Source organism: Nesoenas mayeri (assembly GCF_963082525.1).
Source record: "Nesoenas mayeri genome assembly, chromosome: 11".
NCBI classification, from domain to species: domain Eukaryota; kingdom Metazoa; phylum Chordata; class Aves; order Columbiformes; family Columbidae; genus Nesoenas; species Nesoenas mayeri.
The window spans coordinates 7042552-7067573 of record NC_137563.1 but is presented as its reverse complement, the minus strand read 5'-3'; the positions used below and the strand labels follow the sequence as shown (position 1 = coordinate 7067573).

The 25022-nt window shown below is 45.0% G+C and overlaps 1 protein-coding gene and 1 long non-coding RNA gene across 11 annotated transcripts in view; one reads left to right on the top strand and one right to left on the bottom strand.

Moving 5' to 3' along the window:
• Positions 1–25022, bottom strand: part of CHD2 (chromodomain helicase DNA binding protein 2) — a 71620-nt gene that overhangs the window by 33019 nt on the left and 13579 nt on the right. For 4 of the 8 annotated variants that reach the window (XM_080351365.1, XM_080351368.1, XM_080351369.1 and 1 more), the window contains exons 5-7: positions 21361–21495; positions 7521–7728; positions 4665–4751 (exon numbers count right to left, since the gene is read on the bottom strand). In XM_080351365.1, the coding sequence (XP_080207491.1) occupies positions 4665–4751; positions 7521–7728; positions 21361–21422 (357 nt within the window). In that variant the 5' untranslated portion in view covers positions 21423–21495. Of the gene's footprint in view, positions 1–4664; positions 4752–7520; positions 7729–11990; positions 12126–21360; positions 21496–21825; positions 22674–25022 lie in introns of those variants that run through there. The other 4 variants (XM_080351367.1, XM_080351366.1, XM_080351370.1 and 1 more) reach the window with 4 other exon arrangements.
• Positions 1262–4630, top strand: LOC308044592. 3 transcript variants are annotated; one of them, XR_013922635.1, is made up of 6 exons: positions 1262–1354; positions 1722–1892; positions 2338–2433; positions 2552–2648; positions 3105–3202; positions 3977–4630. It is a non-coding gene; the product is annotated as an uncharacterized lncRNA (long non-coding RNA). The 3 variants fall into 3 exon arrangements; XR_013922636.1 differs by having other exon boundaries at positions 2552–3202; XR_013922634.1 differs by lacking the exon at positions 2338–2433 and having other exon boundaries at positions 2487–3202.

Here is a 25022-nt window from a genome sequence, read left to right as displayed (position 1 = left end):
TTGCCTGCATCAGTGTTTCCATTAAAATATACTGAAATACCGGATGTCACGTTAGACTAAAAGCTTTGCTGAATTTCACTGACACAATAACATCTTTTGGCACCATATCTCACTACAAATGCATGTTCATCCACCTGTTTCACAGCCCTGCAACAAACCTCTGTCTCACAGACCAAGCGTCCAGGAAGCAAGTGAGTGGTGAACACCTTGGTGAGCCCTGCCTACTCTTGCGACATAAGCCAAGCCTTGCACAGATTTCAGTTTCGACATAGCAAAGTTTAGAAGTCCTCAGTTTTCTTTTCCTCTTTTAATCTCTTACCCACTTTCTCAAGCATGTTGCCCAATTTTGGTGTGTTTTTTGAGAGCTGCCCCTCAACACACACTTGCTTTTTGCTGTCCTATGGCAAGCCACAAGAAAGGTGGATTTTTCTTCTGCTCTATGTCAGAAAAGATCAGATTTGGAGAAGACCAAATAAAACTTCTGGCTCTTTGAAATTAACTCCACTTCTTTACCAAAATCCCGCTTTCCAAGTTCCTAGTGCCCGTTTTCCTGATGCCTCTACTCTTCCTCTGCTCTGTTGCTGTCTCTATAAAGCTGATACTCATTTCTAACAACTACTCTTTTCCTCATCTCTTTCAGCCTTGAAAAAAATCAACTTGTGACTGCAATTGAGCTGCCTTCGGTTACATTTTTTCAAAGACACCATTGTCTTTTTTGGATGCGCGTCAAGCCCAGCTCTGTCTCCTCTGACACAGCCAGTCCCAGCCTGAGTCATCCGCCCGCCTTGTGCTCCCACATCCTCCCTAGTGCCGGGAAGCGCCGTGTCTGCGCCCACCAGGGACTCGGGTTCTCTGGCCCCCGCCTTCCACCCACCCGTTTTCCTCTTACCAGCTCCTCCTGGCATCCTGACCCTCAGCTGCCAGGCTCCAGCTTTGCTTTCGACCATTTTATGCATAAATAATATATATGTGTATATATATATACACATATATATATATACTTTAAGTGTAAGCATGTTTCAGCAACCTTTTAATTCCGCTTAAATCCACATTTCAGGACCCAGCTGCAAAACCCTCCACTGCACTGCTCAAACCAACCCCAGGGTGAGATTTGTGGCTCTGCAGCACAAACAGAGCTTGTGCTGAGACACCCCATTATCAACACCAACCCACAGAGTCTGGCTGGTGGTAAATGCCTGGGCTGATGATAACCAGGGAGCTGGGAGCACGCCAGGCCCTGAGTGTGCCCCTGAGGTCCCATCCAGCCTGCCACAAACCGTCCTCGGGACACAGAGCAGTCCGGCATTGCATGCAACTTCGATTTTAGTAACATCACCTCCCTGAATGCCACAAGGTAAGCTGAAAAAATCCATCTCCAGCCCTCACCAGGGTTTTTGTCAGCCCACCAAGAGATGCCAGCTGCACAACCCTTTTTTATAGGAGCTCCAGTATCAGCACTGGCAAAACTCTGCTGGGCTCAGGCTGCCCCTCGGGGCTGCTGCTGTGGCTGAGGGGACAGGTTACTCGCATGCTCTGGATCCCCCTTCCCCGATCAAACGCTATAAACATGTCCAACTTAATTCCTGCACCACTGTTTCCAACTGGACTGGGAACTGGCCTCTTACAACTCACTTTCCCCACCTCCAGCTGAAGGGATCAGACTTCCCTCTCCATGTCTCACTGAGTCTTCCCATCTAATTTATTCCTTCTCTCTCCCACAGGTTTTTACTAGATTAATTATACTCTTTTTGCTGTGGAACAGTGCTGTATGATGCTGCGTACGTAGCACTAAGCAGCAGGTTTGAAGTTCTGGTCCTACAGATTGCCCACGAGTGTCCTCACTGTGAGCCCGGGGCAGGAGACACAGACCCAGGGCCACTGGCACGGTTCAGGTGAGACTCCCAAGCTCATGCTGCCTACTAGGAGAGATGAAGGCTTTCTTAAACAGAGGCAAAAAATATTGCAGGTGAAAGGCAAAGTGAGGATTTGGTCATTCCAGGCTTAACAGTGGCCAAGCTCTAGTGCTCCAGAAAAGCTGGAGAATCTCAGCTTGCCAGGTTAGTTTACTATGTCCACTGAAGTTCTCCCTCCCAGTGACACCAGCAGCATTTGAACTTTCAGCAATGATGTGAGGCAAGGCATTCATCAAAATGCAAATGAGCAGATTTTTTTTCAATAATAAAACCAACTGTATTTTGGGAAGATCTCTGGTGCATGACCTGTGGTCTGTCTCACAGAAAAGACGCACCGTGCCATTTATTACTAACTCCGATCTCAAACCATCCTCTTTACAGCAAAAATATTGTATCTGTTTTGGGCACATTCATTTTTTGACAGCCCCAGAACACTCTGAAAGGCACCTGGCTCTGCATGTCTCACTTCCCTTGGTGGAAACCTGAAGCTGACTTATTAACTGCAAAGAAAACGCGTGGGGCAAGTACTGTTTTTACTGAAATACTCACATGTGCTCTTATTCCTGGAGACAGCTCTAGTCCTCGGAGCAGCTCTGTACCCCTATGCAAAACCGCACTTTCGCTTCCTGATCTTTCAGCCCACACCTCAGTATCGATCACAAGTTGTCACCCTCCCTGACAGCATCTCGGAGACCTGCACAAGGTGCTCGCTGACCTCTGGGCAGTTCCCAGAAGGTAAGAATTTCCAACACAGAAATAACCCGGCCCAAGCTGCTGGTCTCAGAGGACAGACCAGTGATTGAACAGTGCCCCAAAAACTGAACCTCCTCCACCTACGCATCATTTCCCCACAGCAGGGTGAGTCCTGGGGCAGCACACGGGGAGGTGCCGTAGCTGACGCTGGTTCTGCTCTCTGAGCCTGTCGCGCTGCCTGGGCGATGCTGTGTGCTAATACTGCAGAGAAGCGTTAGGGAAAAAGGCAATTAAAAGCCCCTAGACTCTATGCTGGAAGTCCCAAGCAGCAGCAAGTGACAAGAGCAGATCACTGGCGATAGGACTAGCCCTGTAAAGGCAAAAAGCAATCTGAAGAGGTGTCAAGCGCCTTGGGCTTCTGCCAGCTCCAGCAGCAGCAAGGAGTGCTCAGCACCATGCAAGCCCCAGCTACACTATTTCCTCTCTTTTGGCATTTAGGTCTTCCAAAAATGAGACTTTCCACGTCCTCCTGCTCTCTGCGAGGCCCCAGCTCTGTGCTCCTGGCACGTCACACCCTCCATCGGACTCTGCTGCAGGTGAGAGTTGTCGTATAGGGACCAGTCAGCGTTGCTTCAGGGAGAGAGTGGGGAAGGGGGTAGTCTAATTTTGTTAATTTTGGTTTTCTTTTTCACAAAAGCCACAGGGGGGTCATTTGAAGGATTGTTGTTTTTTTTTTTACAATATTCTGTGGTATAGCAAAGTTTTCACATCTCAGATTTTTTTTTAACTTTATAATACCTTAAGTAGTAGGAAATAAAGATATTGAAAAAGAAAACAACATTTGCAAAACCACGTAATATTGTAAAACAAAAAAAGATGGGACTTACCTGAGCCCCTAACAGGACACTGGGGTCTGCAGTGGAGGGCTGTGTGGCATTGCCAGCACAGTGCACGCCGGGGCATCGCACAGAGAGGCGGCCAGCGAGCCTGGGCTTTGCCGAACTTGAAAAGGAAAACAAAAGCTAAGTCAATGACGTGCCCCAAGCCTCTTCCTAACCTGCTGCTCTGCGGGACATCCAGCACAGGAGTCTGGGAGCACAGGTGGTGGCACCGAGGGTGCCAAAAGCCTCAATAACGCACCAGAGCAAGGAGCTGGAGACCCACGTTTGCTGCACGACTCAGACCTCTCGAGCATCCAAATGCGCATTTCGGCAGTGAAACACAAATAGCACCACTGGGCTCCTGTTCTGCTGCAAACGTGGCTACTTATCTTCACATTCTCAACTGCATGGTTCTGTACTTAGCCCTAAGCCCCAAGCTTTACTTTCAGTCTAAGCCTCTCCCTGCTTTTCTTCTCTGTAACTACTCAGCCCTCCTGAAGACCTGCAGATGAAAAGCTCTATACAGAAAGCCCGTTAGATGTAAACGAAGGAAGCAGCTAATCTTCAGACAAACAAACATTATTCTGAACAACTGGAAGGTCTGTCTGCCAGGCTCTGACCACTGTCATCTCCAGCTGAAGCATAAAAGATTCCCCAATATTCAACCAAAGAGAAGTGATGGTTCATAAAGCTGAACACACACAAATGCATTTATCAGCATTCCAGGATGAGTAACAATGACTGCTTTGTTGTTGTGGTGTTTCTGGGAAGTTTCCTTTATTCCTGGTTGGACTTGTGTTTGGTTTTGGTTTGGTGTTTGGTTTGGGTTGTTTTTTTCTGGTTTTGTTTGTGTGTGTGCGTGTGGTTGGTTTGTTTTACACAGTGTCATTCTCTCCAGGATGTTTCTACTGCAGGGCATGACTTGCGTTATGCCCCATTCCAGCACTCAGACCACTGCCCGCAGACCTCAGCCCAAGCAGGGTCCCACCAACTTGAGGTCTCCAGTCAAGTGGATCCAACTGCAGGACCAAGACCTTTTCTGAGCTCCAACATCCAGGCACCAAGCTGGAACTTGGTGTTTACAAGGCAATGCAGACAAGACCTGCCTTTGCTCTTTGGGTTTGGTTGGTTTTGTATGTTCAATAATCCCTCATCCTTGGTTCTTTTTTTTTCTTACCTCATCTTTTATATTAAATCGCGATGGTTCTTGTCTGCTTCGGTTTGACCTCCTAACCCCATAAACATCAGGATATTCTTCCCACATCTGCAAAATAAACAGACCATCAGAAGGCCTGCTTCACCCCAATTATTTCTGACATTTTAGAGAAGTTTGATGTTGGATGTTTTTACAAAACATAAAACCATTAGGGAATTAGCAATCAGTGGGTGAACACCTTAAAAAAAACTGGCTGAAGAGGATTATGAGTAATTTGGGATATTTGATACCAGTCTAAAGTAGCGTGTTTTAATCTCAGCACTATCTTTACAGTGGGCCATCTTTCTGCCAGGGTACAAATTACTCTCCAGGTCACTCAGGCTGAAGGACAGAGCACTCAGATAGCAGCCTCTGCAAGCTATGGTGCTGAAGATCAGGAGACAACACTTTGCACATGGAATAAATGAACCTACCAACTCAAAAAGGACAATTCACTGCCACTAACAGCTTCCACCACAATTCCTTTCCATAGGAAACACCCCACCGACTGCCTGAAAAGCTCAGTGATGAGATGTCATCAGCAGCAACTTCAAAATTGAATTTTGTGGCCCAGCCTGGATGGCAAATGGACCAGGGCACCCTGTCCTTCGGCAAGGCAAGGCGGTGGTGCTGCCATTTCTCCTCCTGAATGCACTGATGTGAACGCAGTTTGGCAGCGCAGGACATGAGGATGTGCAGAGTCATCTGCTGGGAATGGATGTGCCCTATTTGCTGCAACTAGATCCTATATAGTGTAAATACACTGTATAACAACATGTGTTTGTTGTGGGATGGACAGGAGGAGAAGTGGGAGACAAGAACTGATGCCCTGAGGGACATGAATGCAGAGCTGTGCTGGTGACACCAAGAGATTCACAGGGCAGACACAAATCACCAACACACCTTGCAAACACCCACACCAACAATCCCTTCTCTACCTCAGCAGAACTCATTCTCTAACAGTTTTCTAAACCTATTCATTCTCCTCCTGCTTCTCTCTCCCTCCAGTTCTCAAATGTCTCTGCAAACCACTGGCAGGAGAAAAACAAATTAAAAATATACTGCCAGATGCAGCAGCGACTTGGGATTGAGGGTGTGATGAATACAAGGCTGCAGCTGAGCAATTTTTCTGCTATTGGTAAAGTGGTAATGGAACGACACTGAAATGGACAGATTATGAAGGTGTATATCTGTTGGGCATGCGAATACAGAGAGATAAATGCACATGAAAGAAAAACTCAAAATAATTCCCAAACCGTATGAAGAACTTGTCTTTTCATCTTTTAAATGGCATAGTTTTTGGATGAGGGATCAGCTCCCATGACAAATCTTATTAATGCAAATTAACCTCACCTTCACGGGTGTATCTAGACAGAAATACAAAGTAAACAACAATATCATAACTAATTGCATTGGATAATCAAGGGGAACAGGTATCAACACGCCTAGGTCAGGCTTCGTTAAGGAAAAGACCCATTAACAGAGAAATTAGGGAAGGGAGAGGCTTCCTTATTAGAGAGTGCCCTGACCTTGTCATGTTTCATCCATTCTAATTATCACCCTACATATCGCTCCCGCATAGGATAATTTCAATGTTCATTGTTAGGGACATGCTCTTAGAAGCCCACAGAGGAAGAGAAATCTTCCTTCAGTCCCCACCTATCAACAATAAAACAGGAATTTGAATATTGTGTTACCACAACTGCCTTAGGAATGCATCATTCCCTGCCAGTCAGGAGATTTAGCCACAACCTGAGCCGGCAGCCTAGAGATTTGTGAGATGGAGAAGCCAGTAACAAAACCCTCCGCTTCTCCCTCGCAGGTGTGTGGGGAGGGCAGGCTGAAAGCACTGCCTTTCATTCTCAGCCTTTACGTACCAAGCAACTTTCTCCACAAAACTCACTCTCAGGAGCAAGCTGTGTGAAGTGCAAACCACGGCTAAGAAAAACAGGATAGTTACACACCACAAACAAACTGACCTAACCTGATTTTCCTCCCTCCACGTAAACTCAGGTCACCCAGGTCCTGTCTCCAAATGGGTATTTTGGGTCCTCTTTCTCACCTCACACTACACTGTTACTCAGGTACCTCCATCCCCTGTGTAAAGCAGGTGCCCAAGGCACAGCTCCTGCACTGGGGAGGTGCTCACCAACCAGAGGGACACCACATGCATTAGACACCTGCAATCCCTTCACCTCCTGTGTAGCAACAGGTAGAAGGCAAAGCTGGCTATTTTGGGGGGAATATTGCTAAAGGGTGGCTGGGAAGCTTCAGAAAAAAACAAACAAACCACAGCAAAGAACCACTATTCTGGACCTAATAAATAATAAAAGTTAAATAGCTTTTCTCCTGCTGCTCCTTTTTTTTTTTTTTTCCTTTTTTATTTTCAAAGAGGAAGACATTGATGGAAACAAACCAAAGCAGCCCAAATGCCAGACAAGGATTTTCCTGATTATACATCACATAGGGAAACTTCACTATTGCTGAGAGGAGATACAGGAGAGAGGAGTGCAAAAGCAGAGGATGAAGTGAGAATCATGTACTGATGACAAGCACCTGCCCCCAAATGCACCCATCAGCCCCATCGGTACCTATGTGGTGCCCAAAGGGTTGTCCTGTCAAACACACACAAGCTCCTGCTCATAAGGATGACACCAGCAGGGCACAAACAGACAAACCAAACAGCCAACGAGCAACTTAGCCATCAGAAGCCGGAGGCTGCCTGGTCAATGTGCAAAGTGGCAGGGAAGATGAAGCTGGCTTCGTTAAAGCCTGCTGTCTGCCCTTTGGTGGTGGGTACAGAGGTAACACGGCTGTGCAGAGCAGTGAGGGCAATACCTTTTTAACATCTGCTATCCTTTCCTTCTTAGAGGCTGGTTTTTCTTTGGTTTCAGGAGGGGTCTGCTGAGATTTTGAACCCGTGGATTCACTTTCGGATTCAGACTGACTTTCAGAGGACTCCGAGCTGCTGTTTGACTCGCTGCCCTGCTCGCTCTCAGACTGGCTTGCAGAGTCAGAGCCAGAGGCTTCTTCGGATGCCGAGTGACTGATGGTAAAGAAATAAGAGATTATATTTTAACTGTACTGTCACAGCTTTGAAATATGCAGCGAGCAAACCTGCGCCTACAACGATAGGTTTGGAATAGCCTAAATGCAAGTGTGAACCGTGCAGGTCCCAAACAAACACCTTGCACCAGCATATTGAAGCAGCAGCAGTTCTGTCCCAGGACAGGCACTGAACACATGGGTGAGAGTGTGGCCTCAAAAATCACTGTCCAGTATCTCCAGCTCATCAGCCAGAACACAAAGAGTGGTGGCACCATGAAGAGAAGCATTATCAATACCAGCAGCACAGGTTCTGCTTGCTCAGAGTGAGCAAGAATAATCAATATTTGGAGCTGGAGTGTCCAGAAACCATCCTGCTATAGCAAGATAATCAGTACTCCAGCATGGCTCTCCACTACATCCTAGGTATGGCCAGTGCTTCAAAAACCTGACATCCAATTTCTGAAAGAGACCAGCATTAAACATTGTATACATAATACTGTATAGTATAGTAAATACCATGTTTCTTGCAAAACAAATAAATTCAGCAAAAAAGCAGCAGAAAGGGGTTTATACAGGCACATGGCTGGGGCAGTTCTTGTTTAAAGGATTGCAGCAATGCTGTGCAGACTGCGTTTCCCAAATAGCCAATAACGAGAGAACAGAACATCACATAGGCATATTTATTTATTTTTTACATTATAATGGGTTAATATCTAAAATATTAAATTAAATGTAGGGCCCTCGAGAAAACAATGAGAGGCCAAACTATTTTTGGTAGCCAAAACACTCAAATACTTTTGTTCAATCACTTCAACATCTATTTTTTGTTTAAAATCCAATTAAAGAAAACTGAAAACTCATTACAACATGTAACATACACATTAGTAAGGCAGCAGCACAAATCCCACTGTCACAAACCAAAACGCAGTGTGGCATACTACAAAGTTTTGAACAAGTGAGCAGCTTTTTCCACTCTTGATCCGTAGTTCAGTGATTTTGTAATATTTAAGGGCACACTGCAAATATCACAGAAGGAAACGAGTCAGGAAAACCTTGCAGAGAGAAACCAGATTTTAATTTTTTTTCCTTTTGTACAAAAATACTGAAGTAAGATGATACATCAAAGGCTCTGCTCAGACTTCACAATGCAATAAATAAATAATACAAAGACAAAAAGGCAAAAGCATGTGTACAATTACATACAAATCTACAGAAAACAACGCATGCTATAGAGCTGGGATCACTGCAGACTCAGCTGATATTCATAGGTATAACCACATGCAACCAGGGAAAATTTACACCATGAAGTAAGTTTTCTGGTCTCAGATAAAAGCTCTTTTGGTGAAATCTCAGGGGGCTGGGCCCATGCACCAGCAGCGCCGCTGCCGCCTGCCCAGCCCGGGGCTGCCCGGCCCCTCCGCTCCGGCCTGTCCCGCTCCGCTCCGGCATGTCCCGCTCCGGCCTGTCCCGCTCCGCCCGCCCGGCCCCGGCCGCTCCGCTCCGGCCTGTCCCGCTCCGCCCGCCCGGCCCCGGCCGCTCCGCTCCGGCCTGTCCCGCTCCGCCCGCCCGGCCCCGGCCGCTCCGCTCCGGCCTGTCCCGCTCCGCCCGCCCGGCTGCCGTCCCCCAGGGAGCGGGCAGAGGGCGGCAGCCGAGCGCCGCGGGACGGGAAGCGGCTCCATTCATCCCGCGGCGCTCGGCCGGGCTCCCGGCCGCCATTTTACAGCCATCCCTCCTTCACCACCATCTTGCGATTCGCGGGCGGTGGCGGTTGCTGCTCTGGGCCTGTTCACCAAGTCCTGACATGGGGGAGCGTAGTAGGCACAGGGAGAAACGACACGGGAGCAAGAGAGAATTTCTAAGGCTGAAGTAACAGAATCGGAGCCTTTCCAGCACGGAGAGCGGGGCGAGATGTCGCAGACGGTTGCTGGTTTCATTGTCCCAGCTTCGTTTTGAAGAGGACGGGTATCGCATCGCTCCCTCCTCGCAGGGCTGGAAGTTCGGGTTGAACTACCACCCTTCCAGGCTGTCCGGTCACTCCTGCGTGTCCTGCTCCCAACCGCAACCAAAGGCACAGCCGTCTCGCTACACCCTGCTGCCGCCTGGCCGTTCCTCTCCCTTTGCTGCAACTTCCAGTGCCGTTTCTCCAGCCTGGCCCTCCATGGCCGTGCTCTCCAGCTACACCCTGCTGCCAGCCGCCATGGCCCCCGCTCGCCTGCCACCTCCACAGCTCTCCCCGCCAACTCCTATCGAGCACGGCCATGGATGCACTGACATCTGCTCCCATTGCCCTGCTCAACCACATCACTTTGAGACTGAGTCTACTTAGAGCAAGCGATGAAACCTCTCTCCGCTGGAGAGTTTTCAAGAGTTTTTCAAGAAAACCAAGGGAATTTATTAGGAAGCATTGCCACACCACTCGAGGAAACAATGCGCCAGCAGCTCTGGGGACAGCCGGTTTCCACGGGCAGGTCTCGGCGGGACGCCGTCCCACAAAGCCTCCCACGGGGACGGGGACTCGACCTCCGCAAAAGAATGGGACGTGGAGGCATCCAGACCTCTGCTGTCACAATGGGAAGTGACAGCATCAGGCTCTGGTTGAGTCATGTTGGCGTCCCATGTTCCATGGGGACGCGCAAGAGAGGAAGACACTTTTCTTCAATTAGATTTATTAGCAATAGCTGGAAGAAATTATAACAACCCAGGCTAGACTGAGGCCAGACAGCTTTGGGAGTATTTGTTTAAAGGCAGAACAGCAATTACTGGCCTCTTCCCACTCTGGAACTTTTTGTTTCTCCAGGCCCTAAGCTTTATTCCAAGAACACAGGGGCACCACCCTTCTGCACACATCAATAGCCATAATTCATATGCTTTATCCACAACATCATCTGGACACTATAATTCTGTTTTTCAAGATGTGAACTGTGTTCAGTAATTCTTTTAAAATAAATATATTATTATTTTAAAATAAATATTTCTTTGTTGTTTTATTAAGTAATTATATTTTAATAAACCACCTGTTATCAAGGCAAAAGGATATGTGTTTGTCTTTATTTCTACATTGATAGAATTAAAAAAGATAATGGAAGGCTAATTCAATAAAGTAATCCTTTCTACCTATCACTGAGACAATCAGGAAGCATTTCTACCTGCAGTAGCGTATAAAGGATTAGCAGTATTATAGGTCAAGTCAGACCTTACGCTGTATGTAACTGGATATTTAAGTCCTCTTTTCAGAAGCTATTTTTGGATACGCCCTGCTTTAATACCCCTAAGTTAACATCTAAACCAGACCTACTTTCAATTAAACTATAAGTGCGGGATAAGCTATAATTAGCTGTCGCAAAAATCACAATTCAACCAGGTCACCCCTCTCCAAATTCAGCAGAGAAACACCCATGAACATCAAGAAACCTCCAGTTGGACCGCTGGTAACTCCCCTGAAGTGAGAAATTCCTCTAAAAATTGAGATCTGCTAAGACTTGGCCAAATACATTCTCTTGGTTTCTAAGAAATACTTGAGGCTATGATTCTGTTTTAATTAAGAGCCTGCTTCTGACTTGAGGAGGAAGAAAACCACATCATCCCTTACCAAGAAGGGTATGTTCCTTCCAAGAAATAAGTAGCTGAACGGCAGCGATAAGACCATTTACAATCAGGCATCTAAGTTTACAAGGCAATTAGAGCGTGCCTGAAGCCTCCTGCCTCAGCATTTAATATTTCACATATGACTTCATTTTATAGGGGATCATCTTTGCTAACAGCAACAAATCATTTCCTAAGCTCTTAACAAGTACTAACAGTAGATGTATTTCCAGAAGGTGCAAGACAAGCTGAAAAATATGACCTGATACACGTTTCTAGAACCAAGAGCTGACAAGGAAATGGCTCTAACTGGGACCATCCTGCCCCAGCCTTCAAAATTTGGTTTTTGGTGGGCAGAACAGGAATTCAGCCAGGGGGATAAAGGAGGATTAATGACCCAAGACCCTCCCACAAGCCAAGCTCCTCCTAGCTTTAAGAACTGTCATGAACATTTTTAATCTAAACAAGTTTGAATTTAAACAGCAATGTTCCACTGGGCATCGCAAACTCAGCAGGGACTCAGCACCAGCAAAACTACCCCGTACAGGCTCAAAAAGGTCTTTGGCACTAAATCCTGGGGCTGGATAATATCAGAAACCAAGTTTATTGTTCCCCTCCAGCAAACCTACACCTAACCGTTATGCGTTCATCACAACAACCCACGTTCCCAGTACTCACCTGGTGGTCACACCAGCACTGGTGCTGGGCTCCTCCATGATCCACTTGAACTTGATAACACACCAAGACTTGTCCAGAGAAACAGCAAAATAGTTCTCTGCTGGCTTAGCGAGTAAGATCAGGACCAAGCCTTTGCAGGAACCAGGAACAGTACAAGTACACTACCTTGGGTAGCACAGACAAGTTGTCGAAGACAAAAGGGGCAAGCATGACCCCAATTTTGGGGCAGCAGCAAGCCAGGTGTGAGCCAGCTGCTCAGTTTGGCCACCCCTGTGTCCTCAGGATCCCTCTCTGGCAGAGCCGAGCCAACTGTCTGTGAGCAGCCCAAACATTCCAATTCCATGGCAACCCTTAAACGGACAGGAGCAGGGTCATGCGCTGGAACCATCAGGCAGCCCACCAGACCTGGCGCCATACGGCACTGCCGATTCATGGCACAGCCGTCGGCAGCCAAGATGTGACTCTTTGAAGGGGCTGGGATGTCTTCTCCAGACCAGGTGTGTCCGTTAGATCCAGCTCTACCAGTAAAAGAGGCTCCTCAGCCCCCGCAGCTCTCTAGCAAGGGCTGCCAGCCTCACCCGTCCACCGGCAGCACCAGCCCTAGATTTACTCCCAAGTCCAGATCAGCAAAGCCAGTGCAGCCCACCAGTTTAAAACTATTTAAACAGATGTGTCTTCCCATAGTGACCTACACACAAACTGCTGTACACACAAAGAGACGGTGACAAACCACAGAAGATGCTAACGCACCAACTCAACGGGGTACCATGTTGCGGTTAAACATTTCCTTTGAATATTTGATCCATACATGTTGTACTCCCTATTATTATATATAAACATATATGAAATGTCTACATATATTGCAAATAAAAACAAGCACTGTCAAGTTAATGTTGAGGCATGCACCCAAGTCACACAGTAGCTGTAAAACAGAACCAAACCACTTTAAATTCCACCTCTAGGCTAAACAAGCCAGGAAAAGAAACGCAAGACTGGTTCTGGCTATAGACCATCTGATGAAGAGGGGATAAGATTTGATAAACGGGTGGGACCACAGAGGACTGAGAACTTCATGGGACCTATCCCTTTGCCTTGGGAAATAAACATGAGTAAATGCTATAGTAGGCATAACTAAAGCCATATATACAGTACACAGAGCTTGCAGGAGAGCCAAGTGACACTCAGATTGTGATACTGAAGACAAATTCATTCCTCGCTTTTTGAGTTCCCTATATTTTATTCTGATAGTCTATTAAAAAGAGTGATTGGTGCTTTCCTGTCTCACAAGGCAAAGATTTTCTGAGTGGTAAGTGATGAGAAAGGGTCAGTCGGTGACAAAGCTTGTCCCAACTTATTTCCTGCAGGCAAAAGTGGAAATGGGGGGAAGGGAGGGAAGAAAAATATTCCGGTTACTCTACTATTGGCAGCCACGCACAGTACATATTTCTAACAATGATCTCTCTCAAAGCAAGAACTTCAACTAGAATATACTACACATAGCCAGGCTCTTCATACTGTTTAAAAGCGAGTTCCGAACAACTTTGAATACTCGTGATATAATTTGGCCAACTCTGGGCACAACAAACACTCCCAAGGTTACAGGGTAACAGATAATCAACACATCCTTCAAAAAAGAAAATAAAAAAGAAAAATATTTCCCCAATCTCCTTTCTGTGATGGCGACTTTTCTTAAATAGGCAAGTGAGAAGAGTTAGCAGGGAGAATATACATATTTTCCACATGTGACTGCAAACCTTGCTTGCAGAAGCTGGGTGTTAATTACATTTACACAGCACTAGGCACAACAGGGCCATGGTGCGACTATAACAAGGGAGGGATTATGCACTCAGCAGGTATCCTATCTAAATAACCATCTGAATTGGGTCATGGAGGTTTCCAGCCTGGCTCAAAGGAAGGGAAGGGGAGAAGGCAAAGGGAAAAACCTTCACACACATTCTGGCCACTGCTACTTGCCCCAGCACTGGACTCCCAAATGCCAAAGGCAAAGGAATCCTGAGCACACAGTGAGCTAAATAATATCCCTTACTGTGGCTCTCTGTACAGGCTATCTTGAATGACAAGTCTTTTCTAAAAGAGTTGGTTTTTTTCCTTTCTGCACTACAAAGACACCACATTACGCTTGCATAAGCAAGCAAAACGAGCAGTTCATTCATGATTGGGAGAGCTGGCTGTCTTGCTCTCTGATCTTTGAGCCAGAGGCTGAAAATGCTTGGGATGTTTAGTGGGAAAAGAAAGGAAAAAAAGAAAAGAAAACCAGCAGAGGGACAAAAGGAGTCAAAACCTGTCCACTTGATTAAGGAGCACCATTGAGAATCTCCAAAGGCAACATCCTCCCCCTTCCCTGCACAGAAAGGGAAGGACAAGCGAGGTTCTCAGGCTTTGAGAGGGGCCTGTTCTCCCCAGGAGGGCAGGGAGGTTTTGGGGCTTCACATCCACCACTCGTGAGGGGACCTGGGTGGCTCCTGCCAGCACCCACTGCCCAGAACCCCCTCGCACTCCACAGTGAAGGAGCCTGAGGGGGTGGCAGGGGTTAACTCGCCCTGTCCCTCTGCCACCCCGGCTTTGTCACAGCAGGGGACAGTCAGGCCACAGCTCAGTGCAGCACAAAGGCAGCATCCCACTTTTTGTAAAGGGTGTATAGATGCATGGGGGCGGGGGGGGGGACTGGAGTACACACCAGCAATTTTGGTTTAAATTTGTACTGAAAGGGTGGTTGTTTTTTCTCCCTTATCATTTGCAAACTTCATTTAAGACCTAACAGATTAAAGAAATGCAGCAATATGGAAATTATGGATGCAAAATCATTAACAAGAACATGAAAGTACACAAATTCCCTTCTGGTTCCAGCTGACCTGCAGTTGAGAAGAGGGGAGCCTGACCTGGCCTGAGGGCTTTATTCCAAGTGACTGTTAAAAGCTGTTTTTAACCGAGAGATTTAAGGCTCATCATTAAGCCTCCGTTTTACAGACAGCACATGGCATTCAAAGCTCTCAACTAGTGACAACTCTTGTTAAGAACAGAGGTTCCTCCCCATGAAAGAGATGCAGACTACTCCTATAATTAATACATTAGCAATTCTATTAAGTCATCCATACCTAGCAATAAAACTGGCAAGAAACATAAATAGTTACAACACATTTTTTTCCTAAGGAGCCAGTTGTTCTGGAGTCAGTGGATTCTTGACATTGCAACACGCTTGTTCATACCAGGGTAAAGGCTCATGGGCAATGAAGTGTTCAGCATCTGCCTGGGAAGCAGCCGGAGCTTGGCAAACACGCTGCACACAAGTCCTGCCAAGACCAAAGGCCATGCGAGCGTTACCAGCACAATACCAGATGGGAATCTGAGATCACTGTTTCAAAGCTTTTATTGTTTTAACCTTAGAAGTCAAGGCCAGAAAAACACAGCATCGATTACCTCAGCCCACAGGTAAATATAAAGCCATTTGTATATTGAAAATTATAATTTAGCAACAGTGCTGCACAAGCAGCGATGTAGCAAGAGCTGCTGCATATTTGGAAAGACTCGTCCACATTTTGCTTCTGATTATACCCAAAAGACGCTCCCTATTCCCAGAAAATGAGGCATTAAGAGCACAACAGACTTCACTGCAAGTCACTCGATGTGATTTTTTTCATCTAGTCTTTTCTTTGCTTTCATTTCAAGGATACTTTACAGGATATAAAGGCAGACTTTATGAGCGCACCACCACCTGTTGAAAGAACATCTTCAAAAAGCATTTTAGCACACGTCTTTTAATAAAAATACACCAGAAAAATTTGTGTTAGACACCATATCAGTAGAACACTACAGCCTTTGCTAGAAGGCTGCTTATATCTAATTAGGGTAATCCAGGCCTTCCCCTCCCCCAGTGCTGTTCTGTTTGTATTTATTTTCCTTGAAGGAGAGAAGAGATAACGCAGAACAGCCTTTCTCCATCATCGCCATCTTTCTGAGCTGGATTTCAGCTGGGGGCAAACTTAACAGCCTAATTCAACACTGCAATTCCTGCCGGAACTGTTGTCTGCAACACAAAAGGAGATACAGTGGATATAGACACCTCCAGGTTGTATGTCAGGAGATGCCACTTCAGCATAAGCTGTCAAATCCACCCAAAGTAAGTTTACTGTAACCATTTCGAGTTCAAAAGAAGCAAGGCCATGGTACCAGAAGCTTCAGTTCCACCCCTACACGCCTGCTCACAGTCTCAGGTACTTAACCACAGCGCTGACCTCACTGCATCTGGCACTGGCATCCTCATCTGCTCCTTAAAACTGGCTGTGATAAGCCTGAATAAAGAGACATGCCGGTATAAAAATTCCTCAGAGACAGGCTTAGCAAATCAGTAACCTGCTAATTGCATGAACAGCTTTATAAAACAAGGGCTGAAACACGAAAACAAAGACTGGTTTCTCCCTATATCAAGTTGAAGAGATTAAAAATAAACATCACTGCCTTCCTGACCCTTCCTCTGAGCCCTCTCAAAGGTTTAACATGAAGCTAAGAGCAGAATCGCTTGTTTTACTGCAAAATGTATTATTGTAGCCCACGTGCGGCCAGCCACGCTGCTCCCAAGACACACACAGATGAGATCCCATGTTCTCAGAAGTGACCCTGTGGCACACCGTGTTATTCTTCCCCGAGCCGTGGGAGACTTTGACTTCAGCTCATCTAGGAAATGGGGGAAGGTGCAGATAAGGGCAACTGTTGCCCTCAAGTACAGCAGGTGAAACATCAACCCAAGAGAAAGCGGAACAGGCTCTAATCTGCCATCTCAACCACGCCAGCTTCCCTTGGCTGCAGGCACCAAGGAGCTGAGGCAGAGCTGTGGGAGCCTGTGTGCACACACGTGCCTGCTGCACACAGCAGCGTCTTGGCAGGGTTACCCCATCACCCAGGTGAGCTCTTTAGTCCGTTTGTATTCAGCAAAACGCTCATGCATTTAGAGAACATGTAAAATCCCATTAATTGGTTTAAGATGTCTAACTAACAAGAACAATCAAGAGATTCAATTTCAGCTCAACGCAGTGGTTTTTTTATAGCACCGTATATTGTCTCCACTCCTGGCAGCAATCACGAGACAGGAAACAGAGAAGTTGAAAGCCTCAGAATCGTGCATTAGTAATTAGATGAGACATTTCCTTGGAGAGGGTAATGTGAAACAGAAGTAACAAAGCAAAACAAGAACAATCTCCTTTGTGCTGCACACAGATTACATCATTATGCATGTGAATTCCTTGCACGTTATTCCTTTTGTGTTCCTAACTGATCAAGCGTTTTTTCCCTTTTCAATAAAAAGCCTCCGGACAGTTTCATAAAGGGTTAGTTTAAAAAAGGAGCGAAAAAGAAAAATCCATGTTAAAGAATTCAGCAGCGCAAATGAAACTGAAAGACTCGGTACATACAAGATGGCCGCAACAGCTGAAAAATAACCCATCAGCCTGGATGAAAAGCTGGAAACCATAGTCAGAAGCATTTTAATAATTATGTTTAACGTTTCCACTCAGGTCAAAGAAAACCAGTTGCAAAACGCACGTTGAAGGCAAGGGGTGTAGTGGTTTAAGGATGCTGAAAGACATAATGCTATTAAAAAAAAAAAAAAGGCCAGATGTTCCAGGAATATTACAGTATTCTGCAATTCTTTTCAAAGTTAAAAGAAAAAATAAAATTTTTTTAAAAAAAAAAACACAGCACACCAAAAATAGCCCTGCTCCTTTTCAAGTAACTTGCTTCTCAAAATAGCCTGAACTATTAACAATAAGAATAATACGGATAAAATGAAAGCCCGCGCCCGCCAGATGTGAGGAAGCGAGGGACGGCGGCCGCGCTGCCCCCGGTCCGCCCAGCCCGCCCCGCACAGCCCGGGCCCCCGCGCTGGGCGGCGCTGCCCGGGGCCGCCGCGCCGCTCCGCGCATGCGCAGCTCTGCCCCCGCCCGTCCCCGCCCGGCGCAGCCAATGCCCGGCCCCAGCCGCACACGGTGGCCTTTGAACTCCCCACCAGCAACTTCCTGCTGTTCCCAGCGTACACCCAGTGCAATGCAGTATGCCTGTCAGCTCTGCGGCACAAAGGAACAGCCATTTTGTGACTGAACTGGACCCGCACCAAAATGCCAGGCGGGGCGGCTTTCCCTGCGCGTTTTGCGGGGAATCGGGGCTTCCCGAGCGCTGCCGAAACAACAAAGGGATGTCCCTTGCTTTTATCAGCAGCCAAGGAGGGCAGATTGTGTTTAACACCTTCGTTTCCCTGCTCCCCTCCCTGCAAATCCTCTTTCGTATGTAACTACATCTTCATAAAATGGCTGCCACGTAAAACGAGGGTGTTCTGCTCCACCAAGGCTGCGGCGCACGCTGCAGAGCACTCTGAGGTGGCCACCGAGCAACAACCCCATTTCAGACCCCACACTGACGGCTCCGCGATCTAACCCACTGAAACCCCCTTCTTTTCCTCCCCACAAAAATAATGCTTTAGTACTAGAGAAACCAAGAGCTGGATACAGATGCACAGCTTCTGTAGCAGAAACCATTTCCACACCAAGGCACTAAGAGAGGTGCAAAAACAACAGTTGCAGGCCAGGGAAACAAGAGGAACAACGTATCCACCATGTGTTACTTGCCATCCCCTACAAAACTCACTGGGGGACCCCAGGGGGACCCCAGCCTGCCTCTGGCCACTTAAGTCCACATTTGGGTTGCACCATGGATGTGACCCTCTCATACCACCCGCTTTTCAGAAACGCAGCAAAGAGGATGCTAGAAAACACACCAGGGTTTTGGTTGTTATTTAATGCAAGTCCCAGATAGGCAGGTGGTGGGTATTAGTAACTGCAGCATCTCCAACTTTTATCCCAGGTGGAGAAAGTCACATGAAATCACTCAGCTCCAAGTGTGGAAGGATTTACCATCAATACACAAAGGGCAGGTGTTGCTGTTCAATCTACAGAAAGGCACCAGGTACACTCCTCAGCTTACAAACTGTAAAGAGTTAACACCATTTCCCTCCTTAAGAATAAGCATTTTGGGATAATTCTCAGGTATTTTTTGTTTATTCAGCATACACCTTTGCACTTCCTTAGGCCTGGAAATGTAGGAGTCAATTCCAAACAAATTTCCCAGCCAGGACACTAAGGAGCTGTATATGAATTGTATTTTTCTTTAACACCTTTATTCTTGCATTTGTGCTTCTCCAGCCCAGGTAAGTGGCACCGGCCACATCCACCTTTTCCACCTGTCTCCATGTTTATGTGATAGGACTTCACGTGTTCCCAGGGATGCCGAGCTGGTCCCACACCTGGGGAGGAGAAAGCTGCGCAGCAGCACATGAAGTGCAGACATCAGCACCTTTGTGGGCTACAGGAAAGCAAAGTGGTGGCTTTACTTCCTAGAAATCATTTCCCCTACAACTTCAAGTCAACCTCAGGAAGTAAAGCCCATTTTACGACATTCGTCTGACTCACAGCTCAAAAATAAGCTCGACAGGGCTCACTTACAAATATCCTGCACTCGATTGTTCCCACACTTCAGGTGAGTGGATGTTACCCACAGCAAGTGTATTTTGAGGAAAAAAACCAAAACAAAACTGTGAAGGGGGAGAAAGGAAAACCTCACACAACAGGTGTTACATGTAAATTGATCAATTACAGTAAATAACCTTTCAATGGAAAGACCAAAAGCACACATGAGACACTATGCAAATGTAATACCCCTGAGGACAAAAACCCCAAAGGTCTTTCTGTGGAACTACTGCTGGTTGTCTCCAATTTCATCTCCTATTTAGCATAATATTTATAACGTCGATAAAATACCTTAATTTAGATTTCCTGAACAAATCATACCTATTATTGCTCTCGTTGATAATATGTACTTTTAAAATAGCACAAGGACTTGAGCTGAATAGTAATTTTTTCAATCGATTTCTAAAGCAATATCTTGTGTGCAGCATTTACACTAATATAAAGATAGCATGGTTTGAAAATCTGATGTGTTTTTAAACTGCATTATTATAAAAGCCCTGTATAGGTGCTATATTTAATGCCTCAACAGTCCCTGAGGCTAATTTAGTTAATAATAATTTCAAATTAAACAAACTTACCCATATCCATTTTAGGATTTAAAATTTGACTGTAATTTTAATACATCCAGAATACCATCCAAGTTTTATGCTACCAGGTTACAGTAATTTAATTATATATACTCCCACAGTATTTCAAGTTCATGTGTTTAAGGCAGGTTAAATATTTGGCATCAAGAATACTATTCAAACACCTGCAAACATCACATAGAGCACATGTGATACAACAGACAGTTCAGAATTCTTTTTTATTCATATTGGTTAAAAATTACTGAAAACAACACCAGAGAAAAATAAACAGGCCACGATTCAATTAAAATTAACAAAATGCAAAAATCAAGTGTATGTACAAACCAGAAAACAAAAATGCATATAGTTTAAATTTCCAATTTTTGAAAAAGCCGACCCTTCAAATACAAAATGAGCAATTCAGTAATTATACTTCTGCATTCCTAGCAAACAAGCATTTCCAATATTTCATACTTTTCCCATATCAAGGTTAAGCTTCTAAAAATCTGTAAAGAATCTCAACACTTGAGAAAAGTAAATAAAAACACTCTGAGCAAAAATACATGAAACAAACAAGCAAAGCATTTGGAGCATCTTGTTAACAGACCCAGTGTGTATTTTGTGATACGAAATGCTATCACCAGCAAGAGAAAGTCTGGTTAAATTGTATAAAAATATTCTAAAATACCTAAACAGTATAAAAGTTCTACAAGCTCAAATAAAATTTGAAGTAAGGGGTATCAGACAAACAGACACTTTCCAGTTTATATTTTAAAATGAGCTTTTTTTCATTCATGTAACTTTTTCTTGTGTCTATTTACTATAATTTACTACTACACCAGGCTTCTGTATGGCCCTCAGTTAAAGTTTAGACTTCTGAGATTCTTCAAAGAAAAATTTGCCTTGTATGTAAAATGGTGCAATGCAGCAATGGCTAAACCGACAAGGTCATTTTTCACAGCACAAAAAACCTAAAAACTGAAATTCAAAAGCTGGAAAAACATAATACAGAGGAAAGGGCTCCCCTGAATAAAGGTACAGTACCTTTTGACTATGACATGGGCCCTAAAGTCACAACACAACTTTCAGAAATTGCTACCAAAAAAAAATTAGGGTGTGGCATGCTAACAATCTCAAGGTCATTCCTTAAAAAGGAAGCAAAATCAGTAAAATGTTTTGTATTAAGCACCGACAGTAACCCAAGGCTGTCAAAGTAAACAGGGTATTCACAGGTTTTACCAAAAAAAAAAAAAGTAAGTTGATAGATCATACCTCGATGCATTGCTGTGGACTGAACCCTCCTCTCCTTGGCTTTTGTCCTTATTTCTCATCATCTTTTTATTCTTAAATATTAAGAGGGGATCAGGGGGTGTCTGTGTGCTTTGAAGTCCTGTGCCCAGGTATTTACTGTCAAAAGTTGAAAGAAAGGTAAGGTCCCAGTTCATTTCACGGGCTTTCATTATCAGGAACAAAGTCCTGACGCTGCAATGATATTGTTATAACAATATACAACACTGATCAACACGGCAAAACGAAGATTTAAAACAAATAATCGTTTTAGAAGAAAAATCCGAGAATAAACACAGTAGAGGAGCATCCTGCAAACTTTCCCAAAGTAACACTGAATGGAAATAATCTCTGTATCTTATTGCGTCATCTCAATACGGCTCAAATCGGTCAAAAATCAAAGTGCTAAAAACGGCAGAAATCTAAAAATTATTATTATTAATTGCTCACCTACCTGATCCATGCACCGCCGCCAGGACCAAGTCGATATTAGTTTCGGGTAGTGGAAAAACATTAGATCCAAAATATTTAGCGTTATAACAATAAAATACAAATTTCAGAGAATGAAAAAAAAATATATCTTCTAATCCCAAAAATATGTTGTCGATAAAGCAGAAGAAGCGATAATTAGTACCAAAAATGTCCGGGGGAAAAAGCTCATTAGGAGAGCGCACAAAAATGGAGGTACGCCATGGCTTCTAAGCTGGAAAAACAACGACCTGGGCTCTCTCCACGGCTTCTTCTTTCCAGCAAGGCACGAAAAGGGAGCCCTCAAAAGCTGCTTTTCTGCCCGAAAAAGGTCTGCTCGGCCCCCGATCGGTGCCTAGGAGAGGCAAGGGGCTGTGGGGGCCCCCTGAGGCTGCCCAAAAGTTAGGGAAAGTTGCGTAAAGTGTTGGGGAAGGCAGGGAGCTGAGCGCGCTCTCTCTAAGGCACAGCCGCCATCTAGAGCTCCTTCCCAGCTCTGAGCTCTGCCTTTGATTGACACTCTCTACATTTACCCCACAACTCAGGTGATGTACCATAGACCCACCCCTTCATTTCTACCAAAAAAAGAGATAGCCTCCACCTAAAGGGTGCCTGCTACCCCCCACAGCCCTGGCTTCTTCCAACTACCCCAGCTGAAGGGGCACCTTAACCCCATGTGGCTCAGACACCCTTTTGAAACCAGAAAGAAATGGAATTTGTGCCTTTTGTTTTAAAGATTTGTTAAATATTTCAGTGCCTGGGCTAAAATTACTTCCTCCCTGGACAGGAAGTGGTGCTGTTAAAGCCATTTTGAAAGAATGGAAGTGGAGCTGACAGCCATGCAGCCACCACCAACCCACCTTGGGGCTCACCCCACCCAAGGGGTAGCTTTTTTGGGGGTTGGTGGCAGTATCCCCAGACAATAGCTCCTCCATTCGTCACCCAACAGTGGCACTTAAAGCTTGGGAGAAGAGCGTCAGGCGCTCCGAGGAGAGCCCTGTGTTGCTGACCAGCCCCACCAGCTCGACAGCGCCTCCCTACTGGTCTTCCCCAAAACCAAAAATCCAAAAGCTGCACCATTTTCATCAGTTTTGCGAAGGCACTACCATAAAATGAGTCTGACACCGCTAAAAGGGTTATTTTGAATTCCCATTCTTAACCCATTCATGTTTGTTAACAGATTTTAACACAACAAATTAATTTTAAAGCTGCACAACAGCCAAGCTGTAGAACTGGAAATCAAGCGACATCTCAAATACAACATCCTAGTACTGAGAAGACAGACCATGGAGGAGATCCAAGCATCCCCCAACCTCTTGTATTCCATCTACTACCAGTTGTCCTCCCACAAGCAACAACCCCCTATAAAGTGCAAGGACATCTTGCACATTCATAAGCATCACAACATGACAGTGGAATGAGACCCTGGGGGACTGCAGGGGGGGAAGGAGGTAATGGGTGAGTTTGGGCTCCTATGGGGACATCCATGGCACAGCATCCCAACAGCCTGGGAACAGCGGCTTCTACCAGCAGAACCAAGATAGTCCTCATCAACTGCTCCACACACTTGCTACTCACATCCTCCAACAACCTCCAACAACCTTCCACACCAAGAAGCTGGAGTAGATGCACTCTGTGGCCACAGTCTATTTTAGAGAATTCAACTTTACCGATTATTTACAGAAGATCCCTTATACCTCAACTATAAGAAAACAAAATGCAAGACCATTCCAAGCAATTTTGGGCAACACCAAGGAAATCCACCCATCTCAATGGAGATCCCTTTAGGTTGTCCCAGGATCCAACTCCACCATACAACACATGGCAAAACCAAACCTGAGCAAGCAAGCGCGCATCAACAAAATAGCTGGACTAAACAGGTACCAACAATTCATCATGGTAAAAATGGGTATTTACAAAGAAGTCTGAGCAAGCCAAATAAACATGCAACAGGGTTTTGTTCAGTTTTTGTTGGGTTTAAAACAAAATACTCAGATTATCTCATCATCAGGTTTGTCATCCTGGCCCTCCAGCATGAAACAAAGAAAACTATGATTTTCATGTGAAACATAGACAGGAAGGTGGCTACAGTTTAACTATCTGATCCACAAGGAACTTGAAAGGAAATTGGTTTTCGAACATTAGAACCATTTTAAAATTCATTTGTAAAGGTTAATATAACATCTGTAGCAATATCAAAAATAACTCCATTTTTTCTCATCAAATACATGGTACAGTATCATGCAGCCAAGTCTACATTAAATAGTGGTGAAATAGATTGAACACATGTACAGAACAATTTTAAGGCAGAATAGAGTGTTTAGGAAGTGTGCTGTCCAGGAAATCTGTTGAGAAGTTTCTGTACCCACATACAACTGAAGAAGCATATCTAAAAAAGTTACACAAAACATTCAAGCACTCCTTTATTGTCATATTTGCTCAGCCTTCAACTGATATCAATTTCATCTTAAAATAACTTCAGAAAGTTCAGCAGAAGTACCCTGACAATAGGCCAAGTACTGAAAACCCCCTAATATTAAGCACCTGAATGAACAAACCAGCAAATAAAAATTCATTCGAAGTCATGGTAAAGTGAAGATAATTTGCAAATGAAAACCACATTTAAAATCGAATATAGCACAAAATTTTACCTTGCCTTTAGTGCTTAGCAGCTAAAGTATTTCTCACTTTAATAGTAACCAAAAATGTAACCCACTTAAATATCAACACAATAGAAAAAATATTCAGCCAGAAAGGACAAAGACAAAGTGTGGAAGAAACCAAAACCGTTTATTAAGTCACTTAAAAAAACATTACATTTTTCTACAAAGGGGTAGCAACAGATCTCTTACCAAATGAATCTGCCTGTTATGCATACACAAACCCAGAGCAAAATTTTGTCACCCAGTCCTCAAACAGATCCCTCATTGGATAGACACTGATACAATCCCCTGATTAATTCAAATGCAAAGTCCATTTTGATAGGATGATCACAACCCAGATCTTCTCTGGTTTAGTAACACGAGAGTCCACGTTTTAACATCCTTGTCTTGGACAGACATATCACAGCACTCATGCATTAGTCCATTTCCTCAACCTCTCAATCAACAGTGGAACTGCCATCCTGGTGTCTCATTCGTAGACTCCTTTTGACACTCTTCATCTCACTGGATTCTTTATGG